Source organism: Oncorhynchus nerka, linkage group LG2, assembly GCF_034236695.1.
Source record: "Oncorhynchus nerka isolate Pitt River linkage group LG2, Oner_Uvic_2.0, whole genome shotgun sequence".
Taxonomy (NCBI): Eukaryota; Metazoa; Chordata; class Actinopteri; order Salmoniformes; family Salmonidae; genus Oncorhynchus; species Oncorhynchus nerka.
In genome coordinates, this window is record NC_088397.1 from 84,886,603 (window position 1) to 84,900,891 (window position 14,289).

The window sequence follows — 14,289 nt, forward strand, 5'->3', positions numbered from 1 at the left end:
GCAGTAAGATCATCTTAAAAGTACACTGGTAGAAAATGGACGAACAATAATCTTAATGCTAAAGATGATGTTTATGTTTTTGGGAAGTTCATCCCAGCCTGTTTCAATGGTATGTTCTCACATCTTTATAGACTTACTGGCTGTGGCATCACAGGAGAGTCTTGTGAAATATTGGTCTCTCTTAACTTATCTCTTATTGAGTTGGACCTGAGTTACAACAGACTGAAGGATTATGGAGTGAAGCTGCTTGCTGCTGGATTGTTGAGCCTACACTTTAAACTGGAGAAACTGAGGTCAGTCATTACTTTGTGATTTTCCTCTTTTTATGGCTACTTGTTGCCTAGTGTGTTGTAATATGATTATTTCTCTCATTTAGGCTGAATCGATGTTGTCTGACAGAAGACTGTTGTGAAGACTTGGCCTCAGCTCTCAGCTCAACCTCCTCTCACCTGAGAGAGCTGGATCTGAGTCACAATGACCTGCAGGATTCAGGAGTGAAGTTGCTCTCTGCTGGACTAGGCCATCAAAACTGTAGACTAGAGATACTGAGGTCAGTATTTACGAACATACTGTACATTACTATGGCTTGGATTCAATCAGATTGAGCGTTAAGCAGCGTCAACCAGCGTTGGAGGTGTAACTGCAGTATGAGGTGACATCGGTGAGCATCTGCTCTTGTGTGTCACAAACCAGTCCCTTTCTTATATCCCTACTGTGTTAGATGTTCAAAATGGCGCTAGAAAGTGTAGGCTCTATCGATGTTAGAAATAATGACTCTCCAATGTCAAACCATTGATGTGAGGCTAATGCATGTTTTCATGTTCATTTAGACGGGGGATTTATGCATCAGTCTAATTTGAGTGTTTGTAACGCGGCTGCATGGGATTTGTCGGATTATAGGTGTGGTCAGGTGTGGTTTCGTTGTATCCAATGGCAGAGTGTCTGTGATCAGGTAACGCACCGAGCTGATTGTGGATTTGACAGCTCTAACACAGTTCCACCTTTGACACTGCCAAAACAAAGCTATGCGTATGTCATTCTGATGTCATCTAGCCCTTAGATCATAAAAACACCTTACTGTCTTTCTTGCTCTAACACTTGTCTTTCCTCACTTGCTCTGATTTCTCTGATAGATGTTTTAGAAAGTTTATACTTACAATGAGTGTGATATGTGGTTCTCTTACCTACCCTATTTGAATGCTGGATAAGCGTGCCTGTGTCATGCCCTGACCTTAGAGATCCTTTATTCTCTATTTTGATTAGGGTGGGCATTCTAGTTTATTTACTTCTAGGTTGGCTTGGATGGTTAACAATCAGAGGCAGCTGTCTATTGTTGTCTCTGATTGGGGATCATATTTAGGCAGACTTTTCCCACCTGTTTGTTGTGGGATCTTGTTTATGTATGGTTGCTTGTGAGCACGGCACGGCATAGCGTCACGGCACGGCATAGCGTCACGGTCGCTTTTTTTTTTTTCTGTATTGTTTTGGTGAGTTTCATTAATTAAACATTTGGAACTCTATGCACGCTGCGCCTTGGTCCATTTATTCATTACACGATCATGACAGTCTGCTAAATAACCAACATGTAGATGTAAATGCTTTAACAGTAGTGTATCTCTGAAAAGAGGTTCATATTTCAGCTCTCACCAGCCTCAGTCATGTTGTAAAACCCAGAATTGTTTTTCTCTGCAGGCTGTCATTCTGTAAAGTCACAGAGGAAGGCTGTGCTGTTCTGGCTTCAGCTCTGTGGTCAAACCCCTCCCACCTGAGAGAGTTGGACCTGCGCTTCAATCACCCAGGAGACTCAGGCGTGAAGCTTCTTTCTGCTAAACTGGAGGAGGCCCATTGTAATCTCAAGTTAGTACAGTAAATCTGTGCCAATCTTTTCATTTGTATGCATATTTCTCTCCTATTTGAACCACAAGATTGAATTCTGACCTTCAGTAATTTCAATGGCAACACTTTACTTGATTCCTTGTCACTCACTCACTCACTCTCTGTTCCTCTGCCACAGTGTGGACCATAATGAAGAGATCTGGATAGAACCACAGCTGCTTAAGAAGTGTATGTATGTTTCTTTGTTTTAACATCTCATCTATTTTGGTCAATGTACTAAAATAACACATTCATTATTCCTGTAAATGTAGTGGAGGTAAGACACTTTAGTGATGAGGTAGTTCAGATCCCACCCATGACTTAAACATACGGACACATTGGGTTGATCCAGCTTATTTCCCCTCCTCTAAACCTCTCTTTTCATCCACAGATGCCTGTGAGCCCACTCTAGACCTAAACACAGTAAGCAGACTCCTATCTCTGTCTCAAGGAAACAGACAGGTGACAGGGGTTCGACAGCAGCAGCTGTATCCTGACCACCCCGAGAGATTTGACTGTCCACAGGTGCTGTGTACAGAGGGTCTGAGTGGGCGCCATTACTGGGAGGCAGAGGGGAGTGGCCACTTGACTGTCATAGGAGTGGCATATAAAGGAATCAGCAGAAAAGGAAATGGTCGTGTCTGTAAGCTTGGATCCAATGGCAATTCCTGGTGTCTTGCCTGCTCTAAATACCATGACTCTGCCGACTACAATAATGAAACCACTAAAATAACCTCCCCTCCAAAGCTATCTGAGCAAAACAAGAGAGTAGGAGTGTTTTTGGACCATCCTGCTGGAACTGTCTCCTTCTATGAGGTCTCCTCTGACACAATGACCCACCTTTACACTTTTCAGACCACATTCACTGAGCCCCTCTATCCAGCATTTGGAATCCAGAGTACAAACTCCTCAGTGTCTTTTGGGGTTGCCAGTAATCCTGTAGAGGCTAAGAGGCCATCGGTTGAAGAATTTCAAGAAATGGGTGGTATTTCCTTAATTGGAGGCGTTCTTCATAAAGATCTTTTCCATTACAGAAACTGAAGAAGCACAAATGTTTCTCTATTCCTAATTTGACACAATGATTGTGGTAGATGTTTCAATCGTAAGGTGACCCTGAAGAAATCACAATAACATTCACAAGAGGGAAAAACGTCTGCATTGTGAATTTTAGTTTTCTTGCAAGTGAAACAACAACAGCACTAGAGCACAGAGAAAGAGGATAAAAACGTGAAAGTCAATGTGAAAATGTGTTGATTACAACAAGATTTAAGAGCACGTTAAACCTTACAGCTTTAGGAAAATACCACCTACGTAACATAGTAGCTGCTGTAGGGCACAGCTGGATTGAATAGGCGTAAGTTTCAGGTATAAATGACTTAATGCTAGAAGTAGAGGAATATTGTTGAGACCTAATTTCCAAGAGAATGTACAGTATTTACCTTCACCCACTGTTACCGGACAGAGCCACTATCCTCTATGTTCTCTTCTGTTTAAGAATAAGATTCCTTGTTTGGATATTAAAATATGTCCCATCTAGGCTACTTTAGCTGAGTTTACACAGGCAGCCCAATTTTGATATTTTGACCAATCAGAACATTGCCAGTAATTGGACAAATTATTAGAATTGGACTGCCTTTGTAAACTTAGCCTAAGGCTCTGTGTTTTAAACTAGCTTAAATATTGTTAGAAATGATGCTCTAATGCTTTATTAAGCTGTTTTTAAACATAATTTTATAAAACTTTATTTGCTTATTATTCCTATTGTTTCCGGATAGTATCAGGTAGAGATACAGGTAAATGCCGAAATAAAGGGAACACCAACATACACCAACAGCTTCAATGCACTTTGGCATAGATTCTAGTGTAACTCTATTGGAGGGATGAGACGCCATTCTTCCACAAGAAATTCCATTATTTGATGTTTTGTTGATGGAAAACCCTGTCTCAAGGCCTCGCTCCAGAATCTCCCATAAGTGTTCAATTGGGTTGAGATCTGGTGACTAAAAAAGCCATGGCATATGGTTTAAATCATTTTCATGCTCATCAAACCATTCAGTGACCACTCATGCCCTGTGGATGGGAGCATTGCCATTCTATGGGGGCAGAGCCATAGTAGCCAAAATAATGGCCTGTCCAGCATTTTTATAAATGACCCTAAGCATGATGGGATGTTATTTGCTTAATTAACTCAGGAACCACACCTGTATGGAAGCACCTGCTTTCAATATACTTTGTATACCACATTTTCTCAATTGTTTTCATTATTTTGGCAGTTACCGCTATGTTTCCACAATCCCAATGTAACTTCTCAGTCCTTCACATTAGAGACCTTTGGCTCCATCTGCTTCTGGAAAATAAAGCATTGCCAAAACAATTATGTGTCACTTTTTATCTACAAATGCCTTTTCACAATTAATTAATTAATGAGAAGGTTTCCTGTCCATTGGTGACATCCGCCATGGCCCTGTTCACACTCAGGTCTGCACAACTGATATACAATGCATTTGACACAATGGTTGTCATTACAACTGATATTTTCTGCACACAAATGTTTACACAAGCATTGTGCAGTCTCCACAATGCTTGTGTGATTAATGTTGTGCAGAACAAAATTGTGGCAAGTGAGTTGTTCATCAGTTGTACAACTTGAATGTGCATAGGGTCAATGGCTTCAGAAGTGTTTGGAGTCAGACAGATAGGTCTATCATTCCAGCCAGCCAGGGAGGGACGAAGAGTCCGAGGGTCCCCAGGAGACACACCAAGATGAACAACCACAGAAAGATCCGGTCTAGGACCATAGCCACGTACTTCCACTCCTGCTTCACCTGAATAATGACAGAAATTCGTTTTTAGTTACTTCAAACACAAAATGAATCACTGTTGAAATATTGAAATTTATAGAATTTGTGTTCCTACGGTTCAGGTTGTTCACCATTTTTTTTTTAAACCTTTATTTAACTAGGCAAGTCAGTTAAGAACAAATTCTTATTTTCAATGACGGCCTAGAAACAGTGGGTTAACTAACTGCCTGTTCAGGGGCAGAACAACAGATTTGTACCTTGTCAGCTCGGGGATTTGAACTTGCAACCTTCCGGTTACTAGTCCAACGCTCTAACCACTAGGCTACCCTGCCGCACCGTTGAAATACAGTATGCAGCATTGTGCTCTGAAATATATGGCATTGTGCGGCAAATGCCAAGTCATGTATCCACTGGCATTCCTAACTGTAAAGCCCGATTGAGTTTTGTGCCATGTACCTTTTTTGATATATTTTAAATAATTATCCGTAGAAATAAACAATATATATCTTCAGCACACAAATTGCTAAAACTGAGGGTGCCCTGACGCACCATATTCTCTATTTTCAGAGTGCAAATAGTGTAGATAAACTGAAGGGGCCTGGGTCTGTGCTTATAGATCTGCCTCATCAGTTTACATGTTAATGATGAGACCCTTGCTTACAGAGAAGTCGATATCCTCTGAACGGAGGTGGTCTGCGATGTACTGCACACCTTCCATGGCCATCTTCATGGATGGGGATAAGACGAGGAGCCGCTGGTCCTTGGTCATTGCTTTGGCTTCCTTGGCCAGGCCTGAGTGATACTTGCAGACAGCTGAGCAGCTCTGCTTCCTCTCCTCCATCAGGGACGGGTGTTGAGAGAGAGGCCGCTGCATGCCGTTACCCATGGAGGAGACCTCCTCATGCAGGCAGCAGTACTGGATGCTGCGCGAGCGACAGCGGATGCTGGTCTGGGGCTGCTCCCTCTCACACAGGCCGTACTGTAAGCTGAGGGAACGCATCTTGGGCCTGGCCGCGTGGTGCTTGTCCCTGGGCGGGAAGAGAGGGTGGAGGAACAGAGGAGAGCAGCCTGGCTGGGACGAGGTGGTTGGCTCCTCCGGGAGGATAGAGTACTGGCTGGACTTGTCCAGGGGCTGCTGCTGTTGCTGGGGAAGCTTGGGGGGCAGGGAACCCTCCATGGGTCGGCCCAAGAAGAGAGAAGGGGAGCGGGCCAGGATCTCCTGGACCTCCAGCTCAGCCTCCAGCTCACCCCATAGCATGGCCCTCTTCTGCATGGCCTCCGCCAGTCTCTTCTTGTTGTCCTTGACCGCGGCAGGCCGCCGGATGAACAGGAAGCCGGGGACAACGTCCAGGAAGACGCGGCGCACCCAGCGGGGCATGGTGTCCGTGCGCGGCGAGCGGTGGTGTACGTTGAGCACGAAGATGGTGATGCTGATGGAAAGGGTGACGAAGATCATGGTGAAGAGGAGGTACTCCCCGATGAGCGAGATAACCAGCGAGGTGGACGGGATGATCTCGGTAATAAGCAAGAGGAAGACGGTGAGAGACAGCAACACAGAGATACACAGGGTGATCTTCTCTCCACAGTCAGAGGGCAGATAGAACACCAGGACAGTCAGGCAGGAGATCAGCAGGCAGGGCACGATCAGATTAATGGTGTAGAACAGCGGTAGTCTCCGGATGATGAAGGAATAGGTGATGTCAGAGTAGACCTCGTGGCAGCACTCGTACTTCTTGATGTTGTAGTTGCCCACGGCGTCCACCAGCACCCACTCGCCACTTTCCCAGTAGTCCATCTGGTCCACATTGCCCGCCATGCTGATTAGGTCGATCTTGGTGCGGTCATAGGTCCACGAGCCAAACTTCATGGTGCAGTTCTGCTGGTCGAAAGGGAAGAAGGTGACGTCGATGCTGCAGGAGGACTTGTAGATGGCCGGGGGAACCCACTTGATGCGCCCGTCGTGGAACAGGTGGGCCTTGGTCAGGTGGGTCACGGAGAAATCACCATCTGCACTAGAGATAAGAAGGCAAGATAGAGCTTGATTGTATGTTAAAGAATGGCCTGACAGATTACACAATAAAGATAAATTGCCCGTCCACTCTCATTGTTTTTTAGTCATCAATGGTAGAAAAGAGTGGCTGTGGCTATATATACAAACATTACGTTTGTATTGCAGCATGTCCTAGTGAAGTCGAATTGCAGTGGGTTCGCCACATAAAAAAATACAATTTTATTTAGATATACCAGGGGTACGACACTTAGACTCTTAGTGGTGTGTATTCATGGATGCCAAGTGAAGCCAAGTGAAGTCAGGCTTCACCCAAAAATGGATATTGAAAAAATAAGAAAAGATACAAAATCTTTAGTCTCTTTGTGTTTCATACATTTCCTTCAATTCGCAAGAGGCTGAATATATCTCACCGGAGAAAGCATCCAAGCGAATGAAACAGCGCTCCTCTGTCTCTGTATGTGTAGCCCATCTATGTCTATGATGTTGCCGCCAGTAGCATAGATTGCAAGGGAAGCCAACGAGCATTTGGCCTCCCTTGAAATTGTTTTATTTTAAAATAATAGCCAATCAGCGTTGAGCTAAACTGAGTGAGCTCAGGTGTGGATGGTCCTTCCATCTTTTAGCCATTGTAGTAGACTTAACATAGGTGATTAGATGATGTTGAAATGGTGCTGGAAAAGTGGAGGCAGGGCTTGTTTTCTTTGCGAGTTGCGGTAACTCTCCATGGTTCTAATCAATAGTTGTTTAGTAGTTAGAAAATGTTGGAAACATTAACTTTCTTGAACATGCTGTTGTCATGTAACTGTTTGTTGTGTGGACTTCGCCAGACAGATGTTTCTCTCTGGTTTTGTGATGAAACAAAGGTGTGGTTGAATTTATTCTGCCACTGTGTCTTCTTATTGTCTCGGCCTTAGGTCTTACATCATGGTTACAAGGCATATGAACTAACAGGTTATAGAGCAAACAACGCAATTATCACAACACAGGTTGTAATATGGAATTTTTCTTGCTTGGCTTCTCCAGGGATTTGACCCATGCAACGCTATTGTTGACTGGCACTGTTGATTGGGCAGGATGATCTTAGAGTGGACTGGGTCAATCAGGTCACTTTAGGGATTATTCTATTTCAGAAATAATGATCTACTGTGGTATTGCCGTATTATATTTCCATGACTATGTTGGTATAATAGTAAAATCTACCTGTACCTATCATCTAAGATCATAAGAGTTGGTATAAGAAAATATTAACTTTGAACTGTAAAATGGTTTGGTCCATTTCCTGTGAACTTGTTGCATTGCCCATTTGACTTCCTCTTTCCTTCTGCTCTTGTGAGAAGGTTTCCACTAGTTACCACAGTCACAAAGTCTATATCGTAATAAATCACGAGAACAAACATTTGTTTTTTGGTCTTAATTAAAGTTAGGGTTAGGCATAAGGTTAGCAGTGTGGTTAAGGTTATGGTTAAGGTAAAAAAAGAATCCGATTTTTGGGAAATAGGTGGGATTTATGAGTTGGTGTGGTAACTAGTGATGACCTTGTGAAAAGGTATGTATTGTTTCTGCTCTGCTAATTCTGTCATTTAATCAGCTAATTCTGTCATTATATCTTCTAATTATGTCATTAAAAGAGTGACAATATCATTACATGTCCAGTAAAAGAAGTGAAATGTGTTGCCTGTGTTATATAAATAATCTAATATAAAGCGTTACTAGCAGACCAAAGCTCTGGTTAAACCGGATGCCCTCAGATAACTCTGGGCCCAGTGTCCTCAGTCAAGTCTAGAGCCTGTGTGCAATAACATGATTATCCGAAGGACACACAGCTGCCATCACGCAAATATACTCCCCTGTAAACTACAAAGAGCAGCCTGCAACACTAACGAGCTTAGAAGTGCCAAACTATCTCACTGACATTGAACCCTACATGCACTCCTGCAAAGACAGGAAACACCTGGGCCTAAAGCAGACATTACCAGTCCCTAAATCCACGCTTCCTTGACACACATACATCTCATGAAGCACTGTACACTCACACTCTACCCCCCCCCCTTCTGGTCGGGTGCCAAGAGCAAAGGACTTTGCTGTGCACCAATGGGGCCCGCTCTGGCTAGAGCAAGGCCCGCCTCCAACTCTTCAGGACCAGTCAGAAGACCAACACGACGAGACTCCACCTACATTATTCTGTGTATACATTCTGCTGTAAACTCTGGCTGAGCAGCCTAATTATTCTGACTCCTCACAGAGTCGCATTGCTTAGGTCCGTGCACGATAAACGGCAGGACAAGATAACTTTGACCAATAAACTGCCTTTTTGATACACCTGATTCCACTCTGTCCAGCGTCGTTGTTTTGCATTCCCTCTTCAGTATGAAACACCAACACCTGTAAGCGTTATTCTTACGTTTAGTCTGAATTCTGTTTGTTTAGAATTTTCTCTTCGTACACAGTCATAATGGAATGTTCACCGAGCACGAGCTGCTAGCTCTCTGTGTTGTTTTTAGCATTCTATGCTAGCTTTACAGCCCAGCATGTTAGCGTTGTGGCTATGCTGTTATTGCTGTTGGTCAAACGAAATGAGTATTCATATTCTCTATGGGCACGGAGTTATATTGTTTTAGGTGAGCTGGGGCGAAAGTAAAGTGCCCATTTTCTCAGAAGCTAGAATGACATAATGAAGTCAGCATGTTCCTAATGTGGAGGAGGACCTCCCTGCAAAACAAAACTGTCTAATCTGACCATATTCCGCCGAGTTATCAACAAAACGTTTTGATGTAAGTAAAAAAACGGACCCGGAGGTGTTTTTAGTTGTAGAGTTGTGTTTAGTTGTTTAAGGTTCCAAACATATGTAATTTTCTTAACCAATCTAGTGACTAAATGATACCACGGGTTTCAAATATCATTCTAGCTGGTCTTGGCTGTTAGCCTGGGAGAAGTTTCAGGAGAGATGGTGGGATGAAAGTAACCCAATGTAAACGGATGACCTAGAATCAAATCAAATAAAACCATTAAGCTCAGGCCAATGTTTCCTCTAGTTCATGTTGCTGTTAGCAAAATATCAACAAGTGACTGAATGTTTGAAAATGATATAAGACATCATTAGAATTATGCCTTAATCAATTGACTTGATGGATCAGTTTCTCACATAAGCTTTTATTGACAGGTTAGTGGTTAAAAATATACACTGAGTGTACAAAACATTAAGAACACCTGCTCTTTCCATGACATAGACTGACCAGGTGAATCCAGGTGAAAGCTATTATCCCTTATTGATGTCCCTTGTTAAATCCACTTATCAATGTAGATGAAGGGGAGGAGACCAAGTTAAAAAATGATTTTTAAGCCTTGAAATAATTGACATTCAGAGGGTGAATGGGCAAGGCAAAATATTTAAGTGCCTTTGAACGGGGTATAGTAGTAGGTGCCAGGCGCAACGGTTTGTGTCAGGAACTGCAATGCTGCTCGGTTTTTCAGTTTCAACAGTTTTTTACTGTTTCTATCAAGAATGGTACACCACCCAAAGGACATCCAGACAACTTGATACAACTGTGGGAAGCATTGGAGTCAACATGGGCCAGCATCCCTGTGGATGCTTTCGACACCTTGTAGAGTCCATGCCCCGACAAATTGATGGTGGGGGTGCAACTCAATATTAGGAAGGTGTTCTTAATGTTTTGTACACTCAATGTATATCTTTATAATTCTGTCAAGCCATGGAAATGGGATATGCCTGATGACTTTGCTGTTTATGAAGAGAATGAAGACGTTTATTCTATTAGGACACGAGCGTGCATGACAAGGACAGCTGGAGCACCAGATTGGTAGGGCTAAGCATGAATAGTCATTGAAAATGGTGAAAAAACATTTACAACATTCCAATTAAAGCGAGATGAGAAAATTATGGTTAATAGGCTGTGTTAATCTCGCCCTGCCGGCAGGTACAAAAGTAACGTTGCGGTAGTTCTGTTCTCGGTCTATTTAATTTGAACTCAATTACAATAGAAATGAAATTACAGTTGATAATGGTAGAGGACATACATTGGCTTCAGAATGTATTGAGACCCATAGACTTTTTCCACATTTTGTTAGGTTACAGCCTTATTCTAAAATGTATTAAATAGTTTTTTTCCCTCATCAATCTACACACAATACCCCATAATGACAAAGCAAAAACAAGTATTCAGACCCCTCACTCGGTATTCGTTGAAGCACCTTTGGCAATGATTACAAACTTGAGTCTTCTTGGGTATGACGCTGCAAGCTTTGCACACCTGTATTTGGGGAGTTTTTCCCATTCTGCTCTGCAGATCCTCTCAAGCTCTGACAGGTTGGATGGGGAGCGTCTCTGCAAAGCTATTTTCAGGTCTCTCCAGAGATGTTCGATCGGGTTCAAGTCCAGGCTCTGGCTGGGCCACTCAAGGACATTCAGACACTTGTCCCGAAGCTTCTCCTGCATTGTCTTGGCTGTGTGCTTCGGGTCGTAGTCCTGTTGGAAAGTCACCCTTCTCCCCAGTCTGAGGTCCTGAGTGCTCTGGAGCAGGTTTTCATCAAGGATCTCTCTGTACTTTGCTCCATTCATCTTTCCCTCGATCCTGACTATTCTCCCAGCCCCTGTTGCTGAAAAATATTCCCACAGCATGATGCTGCCACCACCATGCTTCACGGTAGGGATGGTGCCAGGTTTCCTCCAGACATGATGCTTGGAATTCAGGCCAAAGAGTTCAATCTTGGTTTCATTAGACCAGAGAATCTTGATTCTCATGGTTTGAGAGTCCTTTAGGTGCCTTTTGTCAAACTCCAAGCGGGATGTCATTTGCCTTTTACTGAGAAGTGGCTTCCATCTGTTGCAGAAATGGTTGTCCTTCTGTAAGGTTCCCCCATCTCCACAGAGGAACTCTAGAGCTCCGTCAGAGTGACCATCAGGTTATTGGTCACCACCATGACCAAGGCCCTTCTTCCCCAATTGCTCAGTTTGGCACAGGTGGACTCCAATCAGGTTGTAGAAACATCTCAAGGATGATCAATGGAAACAGGATGCACTTGAGCTCAATTTTGAGTCTCATAGCAAAGGGTCTGAAATCTTCTGTAAATAAGTTTTTCCTGTTTTTTATTTTAATACATTTGCAGAAAAATAAATGAACCTGTTTTTGCTTTGTCATTATGGGGTATTGTGTGTAGATTCCTGAATCATTTGTTTTATTTAATCAATTTTAGATGAAGTCTGTAATGTAACAAAATGTGGAAATAGTCAACGGTCCTGAATACTTTGCGAAGGCACTGTATATAATTTGCTTGACATAACATATTGTGTCTGTAGCTCTATTGATCTGAGTAATTAGGGGAAAAAGAAGTGTTACTTTCCTCTCAGTTCTCCCTTACTATTCATCAGGCAGTTTAGACACATAAAACTAATGCCTGTTATTTCTATATATAAAAACTAACAGAAGTCCATCCTGTACTCTACACACAACACAGAAGGGAACTATTAAACCACTTTTAAAGGTAAGGAATCATGTAAGTAATTTCCTAATATGGGTGAACATTTAGGACATGTTTCAAAGTATATACTTAGCATGCATACTTAGCATTAAAACGTTACATACTTGTTGTAAAGAACTATATCTGGTCTCCAGATTAGATGGGATGGGATGTGCATGGAGGTGACATTCTCGTATTCCTTTGGATTCCAGCAGAGCTTGTAGTCATTCCACTCCTGGTGGAAACAGACCAATAGAAACTCAGTGTGAGCAGATCACACTACAGATACAATAGATCATTCAGACACAGAAACGTTGTGTCATTTTGATTGGACTCACATGTTTCACCCAGACATTGGTGATCATCATTTGATTTTTCTCATCCTGATTTTGAGAAAAGACAAACAGTATAAAGATGGTTGATGATGGTATGCACCTACTCATTGTAGTATCTGCATAGACAGGCTGGGAGTCAGTGAACCTTGTCATAACGATGTTTTCAAAGTGTGTTAGTTCTGACCATGCACTCAAACAGTACAGTCCAGAACCACTGTTTGATTTTATTTGATCTCAAGAAAAAGAGCTACTGTGTAAATGCAGATTTGACTGAATCGACCATTAGTATTCTCCAAACAATAGTAAATTAAAATCAACATTTTTGGCATTGAAGGATTTTAAGTTTTATTTCCTCCTCACCACATCAATGAGCTGGGCAATGGACAACCCAAAGTGCACATGCACCACATCAGAGACATTGGCCACAGGGCGTGCCAGTTTGTTGTAATGGCTGAACAGAGTCCTCAGTAGCCTGTCCTCTGCCTGAGCCCGCACCCTGGGGTGGCTACACACTGGAGGAGGAGGAAGGGGGAAGGAAGGGGAGAACAGAATCATAGTTAACCTCAAATGTTCCCAACGTATTACTGTAGTTTTCCACATTGGGCTATTTCCCATAAATATACCCATGAGCAGTACATATACCTTTTAAACAGGACACTAAAATGCTGATTCCATGTATGAGGAACCCAAAGTGTGACCAATAATAACTAAATAAATACTTAACTACAGATACTGTTATCATCAAATAAAATAACATTATTATTTGACTGAATTTAGATTATTAAATGTACTCTAAACTTCAAAATGTCATTAGCAGTCCTTACAATGTTCACTATCCATTGTTCACAAAAGTAGATGCATCCAACTATTTGGCAGCATGATTTCTTAAATTGTTATACAGTAAATCACCTGTATACTAAACACAAGACTGAAAGTGGAATCCACATTAATTAAAACTTTAAGTACTTTGTACAATACATTTGTGTGCATCACAATTATCATAAGGATATCTACAACACATTAGTTTAAAAGGGACTGACCTTGAAAGGGAAGAAGAGACATTAAAATTCCTACAAGAGGATAACACTTGACCGAAGACATTTTATTGACTATGTGAAATTCTTCTTCTACCCAGATTTGAAAACTCTTTCATCTGCTTGCGTCCACTGTTGTCATAAAACAATTACAGGTTCACCTTCTGTGCTCTTTCTTCATGTTCATGATGCATTTAAATGATTCAATGGATATCTCTTTTCGCTCTGCGTAAAAAAAAGAGCAAAAGGTTGTCATGTCCCTTTTGTATGTTGATTTGTTTCTGACGACATTCCTCTGGAATCCAACCTCCTCTTTAGCACAACATCCTTGGCTGCAGGTTGCACAAAAAATGGACTTCCACCCTCTGTTTCCCTTTGTGCCACCACGCTGTCAGATGGTCCTGTCTCTCTCTGTCCTCTTTATAAGGTACATCCTTTCACTCAAACACAAGACAAATGCTGCCAGTCCCTGTCCTCTTTCAACCCAGGACACTTAACCCTAAGGCACTTACACTCTCACTTCAAATGGGTTGGTACGTTGTACTGTATTGTATGCGTACCATTATCTATTGAAAACGCATCCCTTAGAATGTGTTTTATCTCCATACAATACATATTCATATTTGAAAACAGATTTTTTAAGTACATGGAAAATTGTATATAAAAAAATATAACATTAGATCATGTATTCAGCAAACGTATTTCCCAGGTCAAAATGGAACTTATATGGAACTTTAACTTAATATATTTTTTGTCCA

At 42.1% G+C, this 14,289-nt stretch overlaps 2 protein-coding genes across 4 annotated transcripts in view; one reads left to right on the forward strand and one right to left on the reverse strand.

The window, feature by feature from the left end:
* The window catches only part of LOC115143982 (NACHT, LRR and PYD domains-containing protein 12-like), an 18,379-nt gene extending 14,130 nt beyond the window's left edge, over window positions 1-4,249 (forward strand). For 2 of the 3 annotated variants that reach the window (XM_065004064.1, XM_065004063.1), the window contains exons 8-12: window positions 132-293; window positions 377-550; window positions 1,693-1,857; window positions 2,015-2,064; window positions 2,267-4,249. In XM_065004064.1, the coding sequence (XP_064860136.1) occupies window positions 132-293; window positions 377-550; window positions 1,693-1,857; window positions 2,015-2,064; window positions 2,267-2,916 (1,201 nt within the window). In that variant the 3' untranslated portion in view covers window positions 2,917-4,249. Of the gene's footprint in view, window positions 1-131; window positions 294-376; window positions 551-1,692; window positions 1,858-2,014; window positions 2,069-2,266 lie in introns of all 3 variants that reach the window. The other variant, XM_065004065.1, reaches the window with a different exon arrangement.
* Window positions 2,667-13,917, reverse strand: LOC115143989 (neuronal acetylcholine receptor subunit alpha-4-like). Its single transcript, XM_029684524.2, has 6 exons — window positions 13,538-13,917; window positions 12,858-13,009; window positions 12,501-12,545; window positions 12,288-12,397; window positions 5,338-6,688; window positions 2,667-4,700 (listed from the first exon to the last, which is right to left on the reverse strand). Exons 1-6 carry the CDS (start codon window positions 13,596-13,598, stop codon window positions 4,563-4,565), a joined length of 1,857 nt encoding a protein of 618 aa, XP_029540384.1. The 5' UTR covers window positions 13,599-13,917; the 3' UTR covers window positions 2,667-4,562.
* Between the last annotated feature and the right edge of the window lie 372 nt (window positions 13,918-14,289).

Bases quoted from the DNA above. Each gene is read 5' to 3' on its own strand.
- LOC115143989 (XM_029684524.2), bottom strand. From the start codon at position 13,598: ATGTCTTCGGTCAAGTGTTATCCTCTTGTAGGAATTTTAATGTCTCTT. The intron at 13,010-13,537 runs GTCAGTCCCTTT...CTCCTCCTCCAG, and splicing joins GTCTCTTCTTCCCTTTCAAG to TGTGTAGCCACCCCAGGGTG. The intron at 12,546-12,857 runs GTGAGGAGGAAA...TCTCAAAATCAG, and splicing joins TTGCCCAGCTCATTGATGTG to GATGAGAAAAATCAAATGAT.